This window comes from Apis florea, unplaced genomic scaffold (assembly GCF_048593485.1).
Source record: "Apis florea isolate Af1SG1 unplaced genomic scaffold, ASM4859348v1 contig_3802_pilon, whole genome shotgun sequence".
In the NCBI taxonomy this organism is placed as follows: Eukaryota; Metazoa; Arthropoda; class Insecta; order Hymenoptera; family Apidae; genus Apis; species Apis florea.
Window position 1 is genome coordinate 2,104,097 of NW_028256863.1, and position 19,147 is coordinate 2,123,243.

General features: G+C 24.9%; 3 protein-coding genes across 10 annotated transcripts in view; 2 read left to right on the top strand and 1 right to left on the bottom strand.

Annotated features, from left to right (window-relative positions):
- Positions 1-12,680, top strand: Lpin (phosphatidate phosphatase LPIN). Of its 3 annotated transcripts, XM_086916379.1 has the most exons (12): positions 1,657-1,884; positions 3,437-3,660; positions 3,751-4,329; positions 4,676-5,629; positions 5,710-5,834; positions 6,058-6,269; positions 6,480-6,659; positions 6,729-7,262; positions 7,342-7,667; positions 7,814-8,317; positions 8,428-8,531; positions 10,314-12,680. In XM_086916379.1, exons 3-12 carry the CDS (start codon positions 4,141-4,143, stop codon positions 10,462-10,464), a joined length of 3,279 nt encoding a protein of 1,092 aa, XP_086772505.1. In that variant the 5' UTR covers positions 1,657-1,884; positions 3,437-3,660; positions 3,751-4,140; the 3' UTR covers positions 10,465-12,680. The 3 variants fall into 3 exon arrangements, with proteins under 3 accessions (XP_003692801.2, XP_012340576.2, XP_086772505.1); XM_003692753.4 differs by lacking the exon at positions 1,657-1,884 and adding an exon at positions 1-264 and having other exon boundaries at positions 3,437-4,329; XM_012485122.3 differs by lacking the exons at positions 1,657-1,884; positions 10,314-12,680 and adding exons at positions 1-264; positions 9,057-9,701 and having other exon boundaries at positions 3,437-4,329.
- RpLP0-like (ribosomal protein LP0-like) lies at positions 12,644-15,193 on the bottom strand. Of its 3 annotated transcripts, XM_086916405.1 has the most exons (6): positions 14,702-15,193; positions 14,272-14,576; positions 13,952-14,188; positions 13,470-13,882; positions 13,231-13,392; positions 12,644-13,110 (listed from the first exon to the last, which is right to left on the bottom strand). In XM_086916405.1, exons 1-4 carry the CDS (start codon positions 14,727-14,729, stop codon positions 13,733-13,735), a joined length of 720 nt encoding a protein of 239 aa, XP_086772531.1. In that variant the 5' UTR covers positions 14,730-15,193; the 3' UTR covers positions 12,644-13,110; positions 13,231-13,392; positions 13,470-13,732. The 3 variants fall into 3 exon arrangements, with proteins under 3 accessions (XP_086772531.1, XP_086772529.1, XP_003692802.1); XM_086916403.1 differs by lacking the exon at positions 13,231-13,392 and having other exon boundaries at positions 13,737-13,882; XM_003692754.4 differs by lacking the exon at positions 13,231-13,392.
- Positions 15,152-19,147, top strand: part of 14-3-3zeta (tyrosine 3-monooxygenase/tryptophan 5-monooxygenase activation protein zeta) — a 17,162-nt gene continuing 13,166 nt past the window's right edge. For 3 of the 4 annotated variants that reach the window (XM_003692755.4, XM_012485131.3, XM_012485132.3), the window contains exon 1: positions 15,152-15,334. The gene's annotated coding sequence lies outside the window, so the exon portion shown is untranslated. The remainder of the gene's footprint in view (positions 15,335-19,147) is intronic. The other variant, XM_086916406.1, reaches the window with a different exon arrangement.

Below are 19,147 nucleotides of genomic sequence, written 5' to 3' on the forward strand. Positions count from 1 at the left end.
GCTAAGCCATCGCAAGAGGCCACGATAAAACGTGAGCGCAGTATCGAGAGTCAAGAGATTCTCCGGTCGCTGACTCAGTCAGTTTGACTCGAATGTTCGCATGAAGCGGTTCGTGCAAGTTTCTCTTCCGTTGATAGAGATTTTTTTTATTTTTGCAAAATTTGTCGAAAGCACGCGCTAAATCATATATTTGTTTGGAATTAGTATTAATCTTGAAGAAATAACTTAATCTTTCGCAACAGTGGAATTATGGACCATATATAGGTGAGTGAGAGTTTATATTAATAGTAGAAACAGAAATATTAGCATAGTAGCATAGAGCGCAACTATACATATGTATATAAGTATTTAGATATGTTAGTTTTATTATACAATGCAATTTAACAATAAATAAAACGTTATACTTGTTTATAATTATTGTATATGAAAACGCTATTTGGTCGAAAATATATTATATTAAATTTTATAAATATAAAACGGAAATGAAAACGAAAACATTCCTTTTCCAAACAAACATCAAGAACAAACGAAGAAATAGTTGCATAATTTATCTATCTTCGCTTCTGCCAATGGGTTTTGGCAATGGTTCTTTCGATTTTCGTGCATATTTTCACAGGTTTGATTTTGCATATTTTTATCGAAAGCTCAGAACGAAAGAATAGAACGATCAAAGCTCAAGGTCTAAAACAAGGTTTATTTTTTGCGATATAATTTTCTGTTGAATCATTTTTACTTGAAATCCATTTGTTTTCCATTTTCTCAGAAATTGTTTAATTGATCAATATTATATTGCTTGCTTAATCTTACGCGAAAAAAAAATTTTGCATTATGTGTAAAGTTCAATATCCATAATCAATAAATAAATTACTCTTTGAATTGAAGATAATCATCGTTTCCTAGATTTTGATTTTGAATTCTTAATCGTAAATTATCATTACTGCAACGATATTTTACTTATTATCTTTTTAACTTTTCCGTTGATTCATACAACAGACAAAGTAAAAGGTGAGAACGAATGGAAAGAAAGATACGAATTAAAAAAAAGTCTATTTCGAAATTAGATTTGTGTTTAAATGTGTTTAATAGATATATATTTATCGATCGCGATATAGACACGATAATCACATAATTATATTTCTGCGAATTAACTAAATAATTAACTAATTTAAAAGAAAAATTGAAAAAAAATTAAACTACTCATGAAATAACAGTTCTTTCGAGATTTAATGTAAAAATTATTAAAATCATTTAAAATCTGTTTCAATAAAAATCATTTTTGGAAAAATTTATTAACAATTTATTATAAAATCGATTAATTTATTTCATTAATCATTTATAATTCATTATTTATTTTTTAAATAGATGATTTTGTTTAGGGTAATAATAAATAATATTAATAATCATAAAATTATTTAGATGCTTATTTAGATGTATAACTTTTCTTTCAAAATCAATGATTCACTTTTCTTTGGAAATTTAAAATAAATCTACGATAGGTTATGGAAGGGATGGATCAGGAGAGCAGAAGAGAGGACAGTATGCTCGATCAGACCTTTCGTTTACAAACGGTTTACTTTCGCTTGTTAGTTTTACGTCACATTTACTATATACGTACCATGTTTACTAGTGTCTGTTAAGGGAAACTATAATGAATATAGTAAAAATGCAGATATTCTGCGTGTATACAATATAATATGCAGATTTTTTTTTATTTTTATTTTTATTATTTTTTTTTTCTTCATAGTTATTCTTTCAATAATATCGTGATTTCGTAAGTGTTATTGAAATAAATTTTAAATTTAAAAAGCGAAAAGAAAAATTACTAGCAACTGTGAAACTTTAGTATTGCAAGATTTGAAGGTTAGAAAGATATTATTATATTCAGTAAGTAAGAAGCAAAAAATACTTTTATGTTCTGTTTTGGCTTGAATGTCGTTCAATTTTGGCAACTCGCTGAATATCAAGAAACTATATATTCTATGAATGTAATAATTATTACTAATTCGTGATTCCTTGACCGTGAACTTAACATTGCAACATGCATTCAATAAAATTATTAGAACAGTTTACACATAAAAATACTACTGTTCTTCGGAAACAGTTGCTTCTTCGATTTTATTGATTATCAATAACATTTTTGTTCAATCTATATCTTGTTACGTGTGCTAATGTCACCTGCATTTCACGTTAATACTTAACTATTAATCAAAATAGTAGCATTAATGATATTTATACATGCAGTACTTCAATGTCATAAAAATTAAAAATAAAAAAAATGAATAAGTAATAATAAAGAATGAATAATAACGAGAAATAAATCGAAGAAGAAATGAATAGAAATATTATATTATATAGAAAAATACAATATAATTTGTGAGAAATATGTATTATATTTAAAAATGTTTTTTTTAAATTTATTAAAATAAAAAAAAAATTGAAATTAATACTAAGATTTAATTATATAAAATCATATGATCTCGTATGATATTTATCATGAAAATTTAAATATATTATCATATAAATTTATTACTATAAATGTTTAATGAATGTTCCGAATTAAGAATCTTTATATATTTATTTTAAAACAAAATAGCGAGAATTTAAGTGTAATTTATAGTTTTAATTACATAATATTCATTGAAAAAAAGGAGAAAAAGTGATTGATTATAAAAACTTTTTTTTTTATTTTTATTTTTTTAAATTTCAATTTATTCTAAAATACATATTAGTCTATAAGATTTAGAGTTATAAAAATACATCTTTTTCGATGGTTGACGCATGACTGGTAAAGAGATAATGGATCAATTTCACGCATTCAAAAACACTTTGCATGCGGTGTTCTCGTGCACATCATTAAATAAATTTCTGTGATGATTTAAATAGATATTCAATTTTTTTATTGATTTTTTATCTAATCTTTTCAAACGTAATGCAACATTTATTTAAATGTTACACGAAATTATAATTATATATTATATTTATTTATATATAATATTATATATATTATATATTTCGTATTAATGAAAAATTTCATATATTTTGTATGATGTATTGTGAATGTATATTGCTCCTAAAACAAAATACGATTGAGATACTGTTTTGATAAAATCATATAATTACATAATGCACAATTCAACAACTTTTCGAAAGTAACGAAAAATTTTATCACCTTCGTTTTTTTTAAATCTTTCCCGTTTTTTTACGAAATAAACATAAAAAATGAACATATAACAAAATTTTTTTTAAAAATTGCTTTAAAATTTAAGTATTAAACAATTCTAGAAAAAATTCAACATGAAAATTTAAAATTTAGAAATTGAAATAAAGCAATAAAAGTAATTCGTTGTTTTTACTTTAGAAATATTTTAAGGATTCTTTTAAAAAATAGAAAATTATTTAAATAAATATTATGTTTTACTCTCTTTTATGTTTTCAGATTGAGCAATAACATTTAAAAGTCGCGGTAGTCCGCGACTCTTACAACGTCACGTGGTATCAAGTCTTATTGACCGATGTATTTGAGAACTTGGATTGGTCAAGTCTGGGCACGTGACCCGTTCTAACGTCAATTTGGGCTACCGTCTGCTGTGGTAGTCGGGTGGATTTCGTATCAAATCATTTATGAGAACAAAGAATTTTAATTTTGATCGAGTTTTGCAAGTAATCTATTGAATTTGTTTGTAATTTTGAACGTGCTATTCGTTTAATTGTGCATATCGATGCACAATTTACGTAATAAACTTATTATAGATATACGCTCGAAGTATTTGCCCGGCTTCAAATTCTTGACAGTTCTGCATCTTCTCGTAACGGTAACTAACGGTTGTAGATTTTATTGAAAATTATTTTATTGAAATACTGTTCAATTATAGTTGTTGATTTATTTAAACAAAAAATAATAATAACTTTCATTAATTTTAATTAACCATCAAAAAATTATGACTCAATGTGGTTAAGTTAATTTTCATATTGGATCTATTTGAATTCGGTGTTTTTCGAGAAAAAAACCTTCAAACAGATACATTTCTTCGATCTCGCGGCAACTTTTAAGCATTTTGAAAATCACACATCACTGTAATACAGTGAAACATCTTAACGGAAATATATTTTGAGTGTGGTTCAACGATACGTTAGTGTAAAATGTACAGTATGAACTACATTGGGAAATTCATAAGTAATTTTCGCGTTTTCTACAATGAAATTAACGCGGCGACACTCACGGGTGCTATCGATGTTATTGTCGTCGAACAACCGGATGGATCATTTACTTGTTCACCTTTTCATGTTCGTTTTGGAAAGCTCGGTGTTCTTCGTTCCAGAGAAAAAGTAGTAAGTTATTTATAATATTTATTTTTATATCATATAATTAATATTTATTCAAATATTTTTCAAAAATAATTTTAGATAGAAATTTCTGGAATTATTGTCATTCTATTCGTATTTTGTTTTGTTAAATACTTATATCAAAGATTAATTTATACTTATTCAAATATTTTTTTAATTAATTCAATTATTTTTTTTATAATTTTAATGAAACTTTTGCAATTATCATTCTCTATCATATCTCATATTTTGTTTTGTTAAATATTGAAATCCTATTTTTTCTATTTTTAATTTTTTCAATAATTTGAAGAGAAATATATAAATAATTTTTTCTTTATTTTTTTTATCACAGGTGGATATAGAAATAAATGGAGAACCTAGGCAAATCCATATGAAGTTAGGAGATTCTGGAGAAGCCTTTTTTGTTGAAGAAGTTAGTTCTCATGGTTCTCCGACTGATACTGAAATTCCACCTCATTTAGCTTGTTCCCCTATACCTGAAGATAATTGTTTTCCATCATCTAGATTTAATATTCTTTCTGATCTTCCTTCAGAGCAAAGAGACAAACTTCTCATAGAATCTATTTTATGTATTGAGAGAGAGAAATGGGAACAAATGTCAGCTTTGCCGCCTGATGAAAGAGAAAAATTCTTAAATGAACAATTCTCTGACCTTCCATCAGAACATCGTACAAAATGGCTTCAAATTGCTTCTTTAACACCAGAAGAAAGAGAAGTGCAAAGACAACAATTAATTCGTGAACAATATTCAGCTTTAAAAACTGAAGATAAAGAAAGATTATTTAAAGAAAATTTTCCTGAACTTCCTATAGATCAAAGACAAAAATTTGAAAAAGTGTTACTAAGTGATTGGAAGGAAAAAGAAAATGAAAAACGAAATACCTTAAAAGGCGAAGAAGAAATTTTTGATATGGATGGTATTAATGATGATGAATCGTGTCCAACTGCATCAACTCCTAAATCTTTTGTAGCTGTAACGTCGTCCGAAAGAATTCGTAAAATTAGTGTAGTAAAAAATGATTTTAGACCGATTACAGAAGATATGCAAAGTAGCGGTAGAGAAAAATCGAGTGATGAATCGAACGCATCGATGAGTAAAAAAAATTCAAAGGACGAAAGTGTCGAAGAAAATAAAAATAATAGTAATTCAACCAAAAGGAAACGAAAGAGGAAAAGTATTTTGAGAAAAAAAGGATCTCAGAGAAAGAGTAGCAATGGTAGTAGTAGCCAGACAGAGATTAGTGAGAATGATGCATCTATTCCAGATGAATCCTTTGGCGAATCTGTAAGTTGTTGCATTTAAAATAAAATATTTGATCATGGATAATATTGCTTATTGATATTATGTATGTATATTAATTAAAGATGGTAAAAGATTCAAATTCCACTGCTGAATTAGAAAATAAAAATGAATCAGTTATTTCAACTCAAGAAACAGACAAACGTCCTGAAACAGATTTTCATTTCTTCAGTGACACTGAAGTTACAAAGTAAGTTTGTTGTGTGTGTGTGTGTGTGTATATATATATATATATATATATATAAATTTTATATAATTCTATAAAGAGTATTTTGTTTGTGAATATATATAAGAATTAAATATAATTAAATTATAATAAAGTTACATATAATATTATAGAAATGAAAAGTGTATACATAATGTTTCTTTATACATAAAATTAATATTTTTATTGTCATCATCATATTTAATAGGAATCAGGATTCTAGGCCATGTTCACCTGTTCAATCTGATACAGAATTTGAAATGCGTAAAATAACGCAAGAAGGTACTGAACGAGAGGATGATAAAAGTCATCAACAGAGCTGGAGATGGGGTGAACTGCCTAGTTTGCCTCCAGATTCAACACATACACCTCACAGAAATTCATTGAATTCATCAAAAGCAGTTAATCAACCAAATAGTAGTTAGTAGTAGTTATTATTAAAAAAATAATGATAGGAACACAAAGATAAAAATCATAAAAAAATATTTTGCTTTATTAAAATTTTATTAAAGAAAAAAATTTATATTTTTTATTCATTTATATTGATAAATTAATTAATCTTATATTTTCGAATATATCAATATAATTTTATACACTCTAGACTAACATATAATTATGTTTTAATATTAGTGGAAGCACATCGATCTATGCTTAGTGGTATGTTATCTTTTATGCGGAAAACTTCTCGTGTAAGACGTAATCCTGAATTAGAAGGAATTTATCTTAGCGATCTTAACGCTGACGAGTTAGATCCGGAAGTTGCAGCTCTCTATTTTCCTTCTTCTCATAGAGGTCAATCAACAATTAAAGGTAATCCAATTATATAAATTATATTATGTTACCAAAACAATTTGTTTTAATTATATAATATTTTTATAGATGGAAAAGGAATAGATGAAGAAGATACTGAATCAGGTAATGGACCAAGTTTACCACAAAGTCCTAATAGTGTTGAAGGAGCAATTGGTGGACCAAAATCATTAGACAGTGATTTTGAAGAACCAAAACATTCTATATTTGACAGTAATATGAATATTAGTATATCCTTATGTGGTGGTTTAGATTCTGAAACTGGTCCTTCCAAAGAAGTTTTTCATCAAAATTTACTTCATTTTGAAGATATTTGTTCAGATCCAAAATTATATGAAAACCCAAATTTAGTTGTAAAAATTAATGAAAAATTCTATAATTGGACGACTGCTTGTTCAATTGTAATGACTTATGCTGTATTTCAAAGACATTTACCACAAAATACAATCGAAAATTTATATACACAATGTATGCCATTACCAATGCATGAACAAAAAAAACAAGAAAGTACTGGCAAACCAGAAGGCCGTAGTGGTTACAGTTCATGGTTTTCATGGAGACGATCTACACAACCGCCTAAAAAATCTCAAGAACTTAATCAAAGTAAAATAATGATTTTATTTTAAATTTTATTCATTATTTTCTAATATAAGTATCTTTATTCATTTCTTATATTTTATAGCTGATGGAACTGTTATTCAATCTTCAGAACAAATAGTGGAAATGAAAGAAAGCACTCCAATTGATGAAATTTCAAATAGAGAATTAAAAATTGATCAAAACATAGAATGTATAACGGAAACAGTAGAACAATGTACGAAATTAACAAAAGATATCGCCAAGACTGAGAAAAATCGCGAAAGGGAAGGCGAAGGTTATAGCGGTAGTGAAGATTCTGATAGTAATCAAAATGAATCACAAGGAGTTAAAATACCTAAAGAAAGAAGATCATATTATGAATCTACTGAAAAATATCGAAAAACTTTGAGGTTGTCATCTGTACAAATAGTATGTAAACAATTCATAAAATTATAAAGTGAATAAAATTTTAAATTATTTTTAATTATATTTAATTATATATTTTTATATCTTTAATTAATATTTTTATAGTATGTATAATCATATTTTTTTTTGAATTTGTTATTTTATTATAGGCTAGTCTCAATTTAAAAGATGGAGCTAATGAAGTAGTTTTTAGTGTAACTACAGCATATCAAGGCACTACACGTTGTAAATGTCATATTTACAAATGGAAATGGGATGATAAAATTGTTATTTCTGATATAGATGGAACCATTACAAAATCTGATGTGCTAGGTCATATTTTGCCAATAGTTGGTAAAGATTGGGCTCAATCTGGTGTTGCTCAGTTATTTACAAAAATTAAAAACAATGGTTATAAATTATTATATCTTTCTGCAAGAGCGATTGGACAAGCTAAAGTTACAAGAGAATATTTAAAGAGTATTAGACAAGGAGATTTGTCACTCCCTGATGGGCCATTACTTTTAAATCCAACAAGCCTAATTTCAGCATTCCATCGTGAAGTTATAGAGAGAAAACCCGAAGAATTCAAGATATCATGTCTTAGTGACATTCAAGCCTTATTTCCGGAAGGTTCAAAACCTTTCTATGCTGGTTACGGAAATCGAATTAATGTAAATATTTTATTTAATTTATAATAGTTTTGTTTCAAGAAATAAGAAATATAATATAGTACTTTTTTCAATAAATATCTTACTAAATATTTATTTTCTTTTTTTCATAGGATGTTTGGGCATATCGAGCTGTAGGAATTCCAACTATGCGTATATTTACTATAAATCACAGAGGCGAATTAAAACATGAATTAACGCAAACATTCCAATCTTCGTAAGTAACTATTTATTATTATATATATATTTTTTCCATTGTTTTTATTAATTTCTTTTTCTTAAATAAACAAATATATAAATGTAATGATAAATTTAGCAATTTTAATTAATTTTTTTAGCATAGATATTTAATTTATATTTTCATAATCTATTTTACATATTATACAATATTATAGGATAATTTTAATATTTTATTCTGAAAACAAGTACATATTTACATTTCTACTACAACACTAAAATTATTAATCTTTGTTAAAAATCTTAAATCATTATAGATGTTAGCATAGATATTTATATATTTTTTTTTAATTTCTTTTAAAAATTATACATGTGTATTAGGTTTTCCTAAACGAATGAAAATTAATTTATTAAGCAGAATGACTTATGATTTATGATTTTGATATAAAAAAAATTCGAAATTTATATTTTATCCAATTAATTAGGAAAGAGCAAATTTGCAGAAAAAGGAAAATTGATTACTGAGAAAAGAATATTTATAGGTCGGATATTTCTATGATTGCAGTTACGCATGTCAGTGCGATATCGTCAATGAGTTGTTCCCGCCACTGCCCATGTGAATCATCTACTGATGGCGGCACAACCATAGCTGTTTTATTCTATTCGTCCAATTGATAATGCTTAAATTAATAATCTTTACAAACAATATATTTATGCCATTGGACCTCTTTTTATTTGATATGTACAAATTTGCTACCTCATAACAGGATTATTATTTTATGCACTATATTATTCTATAAATTTAATAATATTTGCTATAATTTTCTAATATGATTTCATATTATAATTGATCAAAATAAGAATATGTTTTATATATATATGAATACAATACCACATAATATTAACATATAATTATATAATCATATTATAATATGTTTTTTTATATATAAGTATATAATATTTTTTTTAATTTATATAAAAATTGTTAAAAAAAATATTAGTATATGCACAATTAGATTTTTCCAATGGCAATATCTTTCTTCTTTCTTATTTATCTTATTTTTATTTATTATTATTATTATTAGTTTTATTTAAAAAAATAAAAATTTAATTTATTTTTTTTTTATTTTTTTAATTTGATCTTATTAGTATGCTTTGAGGTATTTGGTTGTGCAAGAACTGCTATCTATCTTCTTATAATTCTTATAGGGTAAGCACTGGTTATTACACAATTGCTTCTTATCATTTCCATTTTCATTCATCTTCGATGGTATTAATATAGGCTCATCATTTAAAATATATAAATATTATATAAATAGAATGAAATTTTCAAATAATATCTTATTTCATGTATAATATTTATATTATTTTATGTGTATATATCTATAAAAAAAGATCCTTATGGATTTATATAGCAAAATTTTACTTTCTTTTTGTTTATACACAAATATTCAACCAAGTACTTCGAACATATTATATGTATTGCAAAATTGTATAAATATTCAAACTATATTGCCCATAATAAATTCATTAATATCCATTAATTATACTAACAAAAACACTTTTGTTAGTTAAGTTTAATGAGATCCTGTATATATTTATGTTAGAGTGAAATCATTGTTAAGATCACAAAATGCAATTTCATCAGAATATCAGTATTGATGTTTGCTCAGAATTTATTATATACATATGTAATAATGCAATCTGTAACTGTGCATTTGACATGTATCCTATACTCTAGTTTTTGTTATTTTTATTAATAAATCCGCAATATAATATAATAAACTCAATGTTTATAATTTGATCTTGTTATTTTTTTCAGATATTCAAATATGAGCTTTATTGTTGACCATCTTTTCCCAGCTTGGAGAGAGGATGCCGCGGATGAATTTAGTAATTTTGTATATTGGCGAGATCCAATACCAGAAGTACCATCATTGGAAGAACTGTATATTCAAAGACAAATCACATAAGTAAAAATATCTTACTTAGAATTTTTATTCTAAGAAAAGAACAGATACATTTTATTTATAATTAGATGATGATCATTTCTATTAATCACTTTTTATATTTCATATGTTATATGGGACATAATCAAATGTAAGATTCTTCAATTTTAAATCGATGCAATTCTGAAGTAGATTTATATAAGTGATTATAGGCTTAGTAGATATGTTTTATTTATTGATCAATAGACTCTACATAACGTTAAATATAAAAATAATTTATTATCAATACAAGTGATACATAAATCGATGTAGAAGGAGAATAAGTATTTTACATTGAATTTAAATACATTCCAATTCTCAAAAATAGAATAGCAGGGCTATGTTGTTATCAATAACATTAAATTAGCTTTCAACGTAATTTATAGTAAAATTATTATATTAAAGGATATGATATATTTCAATAAGAATTATTGCACTATTATATGTTTCAAGAAGAGTTCAAAGCAAATCGCTTACATGCTGTGCTTAAAATAATTTCTATAGATAGATCTTTCTATTAGATATATATTACATTATTAATCGATAATTGAAAATGTATGATACTAATATAATATCAATTGTAATATGGTGATAAACATGCGTATAAAATAATTTATGAGTTCATTCATACAAAAATCATACTACAAAGTTCCATTAATAGAAAAGAATAAATAGTGTAATACATATACACAATTTTTCTAATATATATTTCATCAAAAATTTCTTTTAGAATTATTTAATTGTAATCACCATAGTACATAAAAGTTTAATGTTTTGTAATATAATTTAGATATTTATTACTTTAGCTGATATTTTTGTCGAATTAATTTCGTTAAAGAAATCTTATTTATTTTTATATGAGATCTCTGTTGAATTAGTGTGCTGTGAAATTGCCATATTCTATAATGTAATCATTTGTGTATTGTGATATAATTCAACAAAATACTAAGGAGGTCAGGACGATAACAGTGTATAAAAGCAAATTCATTATTTACATTAACAATGGAAAGTATGTCTAGTTTCCTATAGAAAATTATTATTATTTCAAACTATTTCCATTTTATTACGTAAATGTATTTTAGAATGGTCATTTTTTTCTTTTTCTTTTTTTTTTACAATAATATATTTTATACCTGTGTCTTTCAAACTATACCATCTAAAGATAATTAAGTATAATAATTATTAATAAAGTAGCATAGATTTTCTGTTGATGAAAATAGCACAATGACATAATATCATTCATTTTAATATCTAATTATGTTTTTTACAATATTCAAAAGTACAATTATGTTCTACCAAAGAAAACTGAAGAATAGAACCGAAAATATTTTGAGTTTCGAATATCAATTCGTACTCATTAAAAATAAGTATATGTTAAAAGTAGGATAAGAATTTTTATTATTTGAAAAATGAATATTAGTGAAGAACATTGATATCCTGACATTAACAACATGACAATGCTAAATACAAATTATTTGATGATGCAGTATTGTATTCCAATTACATATAGCTTAATATTAAATATTTAATAAGATGGTATAACTTTAAAAAAAAAAAAAGAGAGAGAAAAAAAATAATAAGATATGAGAAAAAGGAAATGTAGAAGATGACAATATTATTTTTTTCTCTTTAATTTCCGAGCTTTTACTTTAAATTTATTATCAATCATTCTATAATAACAAAACAATCTATATTGTTATTGTTATTATATTTATTATTATTCCTATTATATGATATTTGAAAGCAATTAAATATTTAATTTTTGGTATTTTTTTATTGCTCTTCCTAAACTGGTTTATTTTTAGTACAAATAAATTTAAATTTTATTTTAAGTTTAAAATTTATCATAAATTTTAATTTAATTTCTTTGCTTTATATAAATTCTTTTTATAATAAATATACTATTAATAATATTTTATAAATATTATGTAATAATAATACAATGCAAAAAAAATGAGTTTTGTTTGAATGTGCTCAATATATAAATTATTAAGTGTTAAAGCATTCCTTAGTAATAATCAAACTGCAAAATTACATCTTGAATGCTTTTTTCTACAATTAATATGAACATTGCTTAATATTACATACGAATATTTATAAAATAAATACAGTTTTACATAAGCATGTTTCTATATAATCGATAAAATTTTATAGTATATTGCTATTTATTAGATTCATAAATATAACTTTATTTTATGTAACATGATGTTTCAGTATCTCTACATTTTTTTTACATTTCACTGTTTTTATTATATTTAATATGATACATTATAAAATAATAGTTTAATTCACTCATAATTAAACAGATAAAATTTAAATTTCGTATCATATATTTTATGATGCGTTTCTTATTTCATAATTTTCTATTTCCGATATAATTCGTTTATTGTTTAACATATGATTATAAACGAAATACAAATGTAATAAAGATATATATCTTGTGGCTTTTAAAACAATAAATAAATAAATCATAAATTAATGAAAAAATGGTCTTATTAAAAAATTTAAATTCCAATGTTTACTTTGTTTAATTTAATTATTATAGCAATTTTAATGGCGAAAAAATCGTTTTGTTATATGTACATATTATATTTCATTTACTGAAGTTCTGCTTGGCCATCGTGTTTTAGTCTGAAATTATAGTTACGAATGTTACGAATACGAAATAAATAAGAAAATGATGTTTTCAAATAAAGTATAAATATTAGCAAATAAAACTTTTTAAATTTATTTGAATTTATTAACGTGCACCTCATATGTTAATCTTTTTCTACTATATTTTATAGATTCATCATTATCAGATATATCCGAAGAATCGATGGACATCGTGCTATTTCTTTTATCAGAATTTACATCAAAAATTATCTTACGATTATTGTCACAAGAATTTTCGCAGCACCAATAATAAATAATCTATGTAAATATAATTACAAATAATTTTTTAAATCTAATCTCGTATCATAGGTTAATATAACAATTTTATGATTTACCCATAAAAGTCCAATAATCCAGAATATAGAAAAATATAGAGGTAACGTCATTATTTCGATTTATTAAATAGATAATGATTGAAAAAGAGAAATTTCATAATTTTGATATTTTAAATATACATTAATGATGAATACTTTATCAGTTGTTTCTAAAAATATAGATCTATAAGCACCTTCATATGTTTATTTTTTTAATAAAATTTACAATAAAATTAGAATAAAAATTATAATTTATGTATATATATAAATTTATAAGTATTTTTTTACATATTCTCAATTTCTTCCATAGCCATTTGTTCTTCTAAATTTTCTTTAGTATCATCTTGAGATATAAATTGTTTATATCCATATTTTTTAGAAAATACACCTAATGGTATCAATTTAAATGTAGCTAAAGGTTTACCAAATAATTTCTGTAAAAAAAAAAGCTATTATTTCATTGATTTTAATATCTATCATAAGATATTAAACAACATATTTACCAAAATTCTTGCTTGTTCTGGAGTTAATGCTTGTCCTATTTTACATACAGTGTATTCTTTGATTAATGTTACAACACCTTTTTGTAAAGCTGTAGGCATTCCTAATTGTCTTAAATGAGGTTCTATACTATGTGAAAAGTCTGGTATTGGACCTTCGGGTAATGTTATAGTTTCTTGTGTAATAAAACCAGATCTAGCATAATCTATTTCCTCATATTCCCTCATCCATTTCAATACCTTAATAAATATGAATAAATAAATATAACTTTTACATATATATTTAATATTAATTAATAATTCTTTAACAAATAAATACATACTTCTTTTTTACTTCTATTTGTAAATAGTAGACCACACTGTCCTCTTAATGCTAATGATAATTTATGAAGATTTTCTACAACTTCATTTTCCGGTGACTTGCCTAGAGCTAATGCTATCACTTTGTTTTTACCAAAAAAAAATCGGCTGTCTTTCCATTCTGAACGCAAATCTTTAAGTTTATTATTGCGCATATTGTGTACGGATAAAAGAAATATTCTGGCATATTTTTCAACACAATTCCTAACATCTTCCACAATTTGTTGCTTTAAGGCAAGTCCTTTTTTACTTGTTTTTGTAAGAGATACTGTGAAATACAAATTTATTAATTATTTGATGACACGTGAAACATTTTTAGGTTAACTTATAAAAATTAAAAATATAAAATGAAACAATAAATAAATAAACTGTTAATGAAAATAATAATATTACTTTTTTTATCTCTTTTCGATTTAGGCATTCTTTAGCAAGAAAATTTTAAAAATTATATTTTTGATAAATCGACAAAGCACATTAATAATCACACAACATGTGTTACGCAAATAGCGCAAATATATGTAATACAAATGTGTATATAGTATTTTTGATATTCTTCAAACTTTATTTTAAGTAAAACACTGTAGAGTGCTTAGATTAATTTTAAAACAATGATTGCAAACAATCAATTGAAAATATAATTGAAATGTGGAATGAATTGTTTCTGATTTGTCAGCATTGTGTTAATATAAGTATACATATACATATAATTTAATCGATAAAGTTAATATATTGATATATAATTATGCAATTATTATATTTTAAATGACATAAAAGATATATTAAAAAATAAAAAAAAATTAATTTGATGAAAATAATATAAATGAATAAATTATTTGTCTATAGATTTCAGAAATGGCGGGAAAGGTAAACATGTATCCTTCGAATGAACGGAAAGCGTCAAGTGAACGCAGTTCAAGATGGCGGCTTCCGCTCGTTGCGCCAGTGCACTCTGTGAGATCGTAGTGGACGGGAGCTGTCGAATACGCCGAAGCCTCGATTTTCTAGGCCGTTTGTAACACTCTAAAGGTGAGTCTTTTTTCAAACGTAATTATATACGAGTGTGAAAAACAGATGGAAGTTATAGCAATATTTTTTAAAATATCAATCGCAAATAATATGAAATGTAATTGATCATGAGTCGTGTGAACCCCGTAGCCATGCAGTCCCCTTCTCTTTTTGCCAAGTTGCTCGAAATAACCTATAAATTACTCATTTTGTTACATTTTTATAATTGAAATTGTTCGTTTTGACATTTCTACATAATCCACATATTATACAAATCATTTATCAAACGAATTATCATTTTAGTAAAATTCTTTAAACTGCGGTGCGATAAAAGGTAGTCTGAAGGTAGTCACTTGCCGCTCATAGCGGATACGACGCACGCGACGCGACAGCCCTAAACGAACAAGATAATTGCCGCCATCTTAGTTATACAGTTGGTGATGAAATTATATTTTATATATATATGTCTATAAAATATAAGAAAATTATCGATTTCATACATAATTTTATCTTATATTCGCATAATATATAAGTTAACATTATATAATATTGGCAACTGTTTTCATTGAGTGTAGAAATTTCTTGAAATGACAATTGTGTAAGTGTCGACTCATTGTTAATAACTGATTTTTTTTGCAATACTTGATCTCTTATATGGTTTGGAAAAATCGAAAATACATTGTTTAGTTTTTTGATTGTTCTCTTGCACATGATTATGCTTGAAGTCATGTTAAAGAGTAACATGCGCTTTCTATTAGAAGATAGAGATATATAAATGCTATATCAAGTACACGCCCTTTGACAGATGAATAATTTTTCGGTAATGTTTCAATATTTTGTATAATAAATATTGAAATTTCTATATTTTTATACATTTCCATTGATAACAACATAAAATTTAGTTTTCATGCATTAGTGAATGAATTATTCCATTTTATGTGGCGTATAATTATCGACCGGTATAACATATACGATTTATATCCATTTCTTATGAAATAATATGTAATTGAATTTTATACAATCTCAATGAAAAATTGAATATGACAGTAATATATGCTATTGATCATAGTATTTTTTATGTGTTCTTTTTAAATATATTGTAAATTATTTTTTTTTAAGTGAAAAAGATAAAAACAGTTATAATGTTATTATTATATAGCCTTCACATTCATTTACCGATATATATGTAATTGTTTGACAAATAGAATATGTAACGTTTAAATTAATTGATAATTTTAGTAAAAATTAGGTGTTTGTTCATAGTAGAAAATTGTGAATTCTGTTTTTTAATCTTTCTTGATTGTTAAACAACATTGATTAAAAACAACATGAATTAAGATAGAATTTACTTTTTAATTAACACTGACAATGATAATACGCATGTCATAACATTCTTTTTCAATTTTTCATTGCATGTTCGTTCGATCGATATCATATGATATATTCCACAAGCTTTTCTTTAATATATATTTATTTAAGAAATGAAGTTACTTTATTTATTATATTTGTATTTATTCATGTTATTTAAATTTACTAATTACATTATTTTGTTGTTTATGTTAATTGGAAAGAATAATCGTTTGAAGTTAAATATCATTTTTGTTGTATAATAAGAAATCTAACCTAAAAAAATCTGAAACTAAAAGAAGTTACATTTATCTTGAAATGAATGTTTCTTATTTCATCTTGGAATTTAGTTAAATTTCAATTGTAAAATACCAAAACACATCAATATTTTATCTGCCTTTCTACCTTTTTGACCATCTCTCATGTTCTCGTTTATTTCTTATCATTTCAATATTTTTTTAATTTTAATGATTAAAATAGATTTTTAAGTGAAAATGTGATTGAACAGAAATAAGAATTATACAGAAGTATCTGATTACCGAGAATTATATATATGAGAATTTCACCGAAAAGCACGATTGTTGAATGTAGTTATTGACTGATAAGTGGCTGTAAATTGACTGTGAAGATCTCGATGTAGTAGCGATTCATTGATTAACATTGTATTCAAGAAGTTAACCGAACAAGAAGAGGTTTTCTTTTATTCAAAATTTGAAGCACGATGATAGACCGAGAAGGAAGAATATCACAATATCCGTATGTATTATAAGGCTGTATATTTAAGTGCTACTTCGACGAAAGTGCTTTTAAGCTTTCTGTTGACTCATTCGTTTAAACGAATTTACGAATAATTGGTCATTCACCACGACTTCATAACCTTCAGCATCTTTACACAATGCATTCTTTTTAATCTGATACTAAATCGAAATTAGATAAATAAACAAATTCTTAAAAATTGTTATAAAGATTTCATAGGAATAATATAAATAAAAGTTTTCTGATTTAGTTCCAACTTTTTTAAAAAGAACAATTAAACATTATCGATATAATCATCGATACATTATCGGTATTTACTTTATAGTTTCATATTTCATGCACGAATCACGATCTATAATTATAGATATCGTTTACCGTGATCAAAATCCTAGGAAATATGGTATGAGAATCGTGTACTGTCGGAAATTGAATTTTGCCAGTTAATAAGATATCTTAGTTAAAATATCATGTATATCGTTCATTTATATGATTGCTCATATTATCGTTAACATTTTGACGAGTTGTGTTTTCTTATATATTTCATTTTTAATTTCCAATTAATTTTCAATAAAAAATAAAATATAATTAGCATTTGATTATTATAATTTTCTTTGCATTTATGTAGATCTGTTTGTAATTAAAAAAAAATAGTATGATGAACAAAATAATTTATCCTAATGATTTATACTTATTTGTTTTTATTATTTTATTTTTCTTTTCGTGATTTATTAATATGATACAATCAATTTATTTGTTCATTTGCATTATTTTTCGTTTTATTCGTATTGATTATTTCATTTTCTTATCCTCTGCTCTCTTATTGATTTTTAATTTTTTGAAATATTTCTGTTTTATAATAAACGATTTTTAAATTGATAATTTATTGATAATTCTGATGTTTCGAAAACATTTTTCATTATAGCGAATAAAAATTCATTATTGTATAAGAATGCATATGTGCTTGGTTTGTCAGAAGAACGAACTGAACCGAATCGAAACATTGAGCTTGACATCACTTGCTATTCCAAGACGGCTGACGCAGAAACTCGCGCGAATTCATCGCGTATGCGCCACCTTTAACGTATAACGTAACGTAAATATACTTCTTGTTTGCAGTACTTTTTCAAGAGTCGTTAGTTACAATTCAATGGTAGAACATGAAAGACATTGTTTATTCTTTATATCGCAATATGACTAAGTAATATTCAATTCGATGATTTTATACATTCGATACAAACATCATGTAATTCGAGTTAAATTGAATAAAATCGACGAGAATTACTGTCGATTGTGATTAAACGAATTGAAAAGAAATTTGTGAAATAAAATAAAAATCGAAACAAGTTTGATTGATCACGGTTAATTGTTTTACACCAAGTCAAGTTGGTGTAAGATTTCATTGTGAATGAATGAAAATATTCAATATGACAGTAGAAAACGAGTGAATGGCAGTGAAAAAGCGTATACTTGCTACGTCAATTGCGCAAGCTAGTCGGCATTGTAATGCCGTGTCGCGTCGCGCCAACAGGGACAATGTGTTAAACAAGTGCAAATTTTTCAATTCTGATTTTTCTTTTTTTTTTTTTTCTTTTCTTTTCTTTTTAATTTTAATAAATACATATTTTAAGAAAATAATAAGCTTTTAGAAAGTTAATATTAGAAATCATAATCTTAAAATCATAACTTTTTTTTAAGAAGCTTTCTTTTGTCAGAGAGATTCGGTAGCAGCAT

Bases quoted from the DNA above. Each gene is read 5' to 3' on its own strand.
- RpLP0-like (XM_086916403.1), bottom strand. From the start codon at position 14,729: ATGCCTAAATCGAAAAGAGATAAAAAAA. The intron at 14,577-14,701 runs GTAATATTATTA...TGTATTTCACAG, and splicing joins ATCGAAAAGAGATAAAAAAA to TATCTCTTACAAAAACAAGT. The intron at 13,111-13,736 runs GTAAAAAAATAC...CTATAATTTCAG, and splicing joins ATGGAAGAAATTGAGAATAT to ACTAAAACACGATGGCCAAG.
- Lpin (XM_003692753.4), top strand. From the start codon at position 4,141: ATGTACAGTATGAACTACATTGGGAAATTCATAAGTAATTTTCGCGTT. The intron at 6,270-6,479 runs GTTAGTAGTAGT...TTTTAATATTAG, and splicing joins AGTTAATCAACCAAATAGTA to TGGAAGCACATCGATCTATG. The intron at 8,318-8,427 runs GTAAATATTTTA...TTTTTTTCATAG, and splicing joins GTTACGGAAATCGAATTAAT to GATGTTTGGGCATATCGAGC.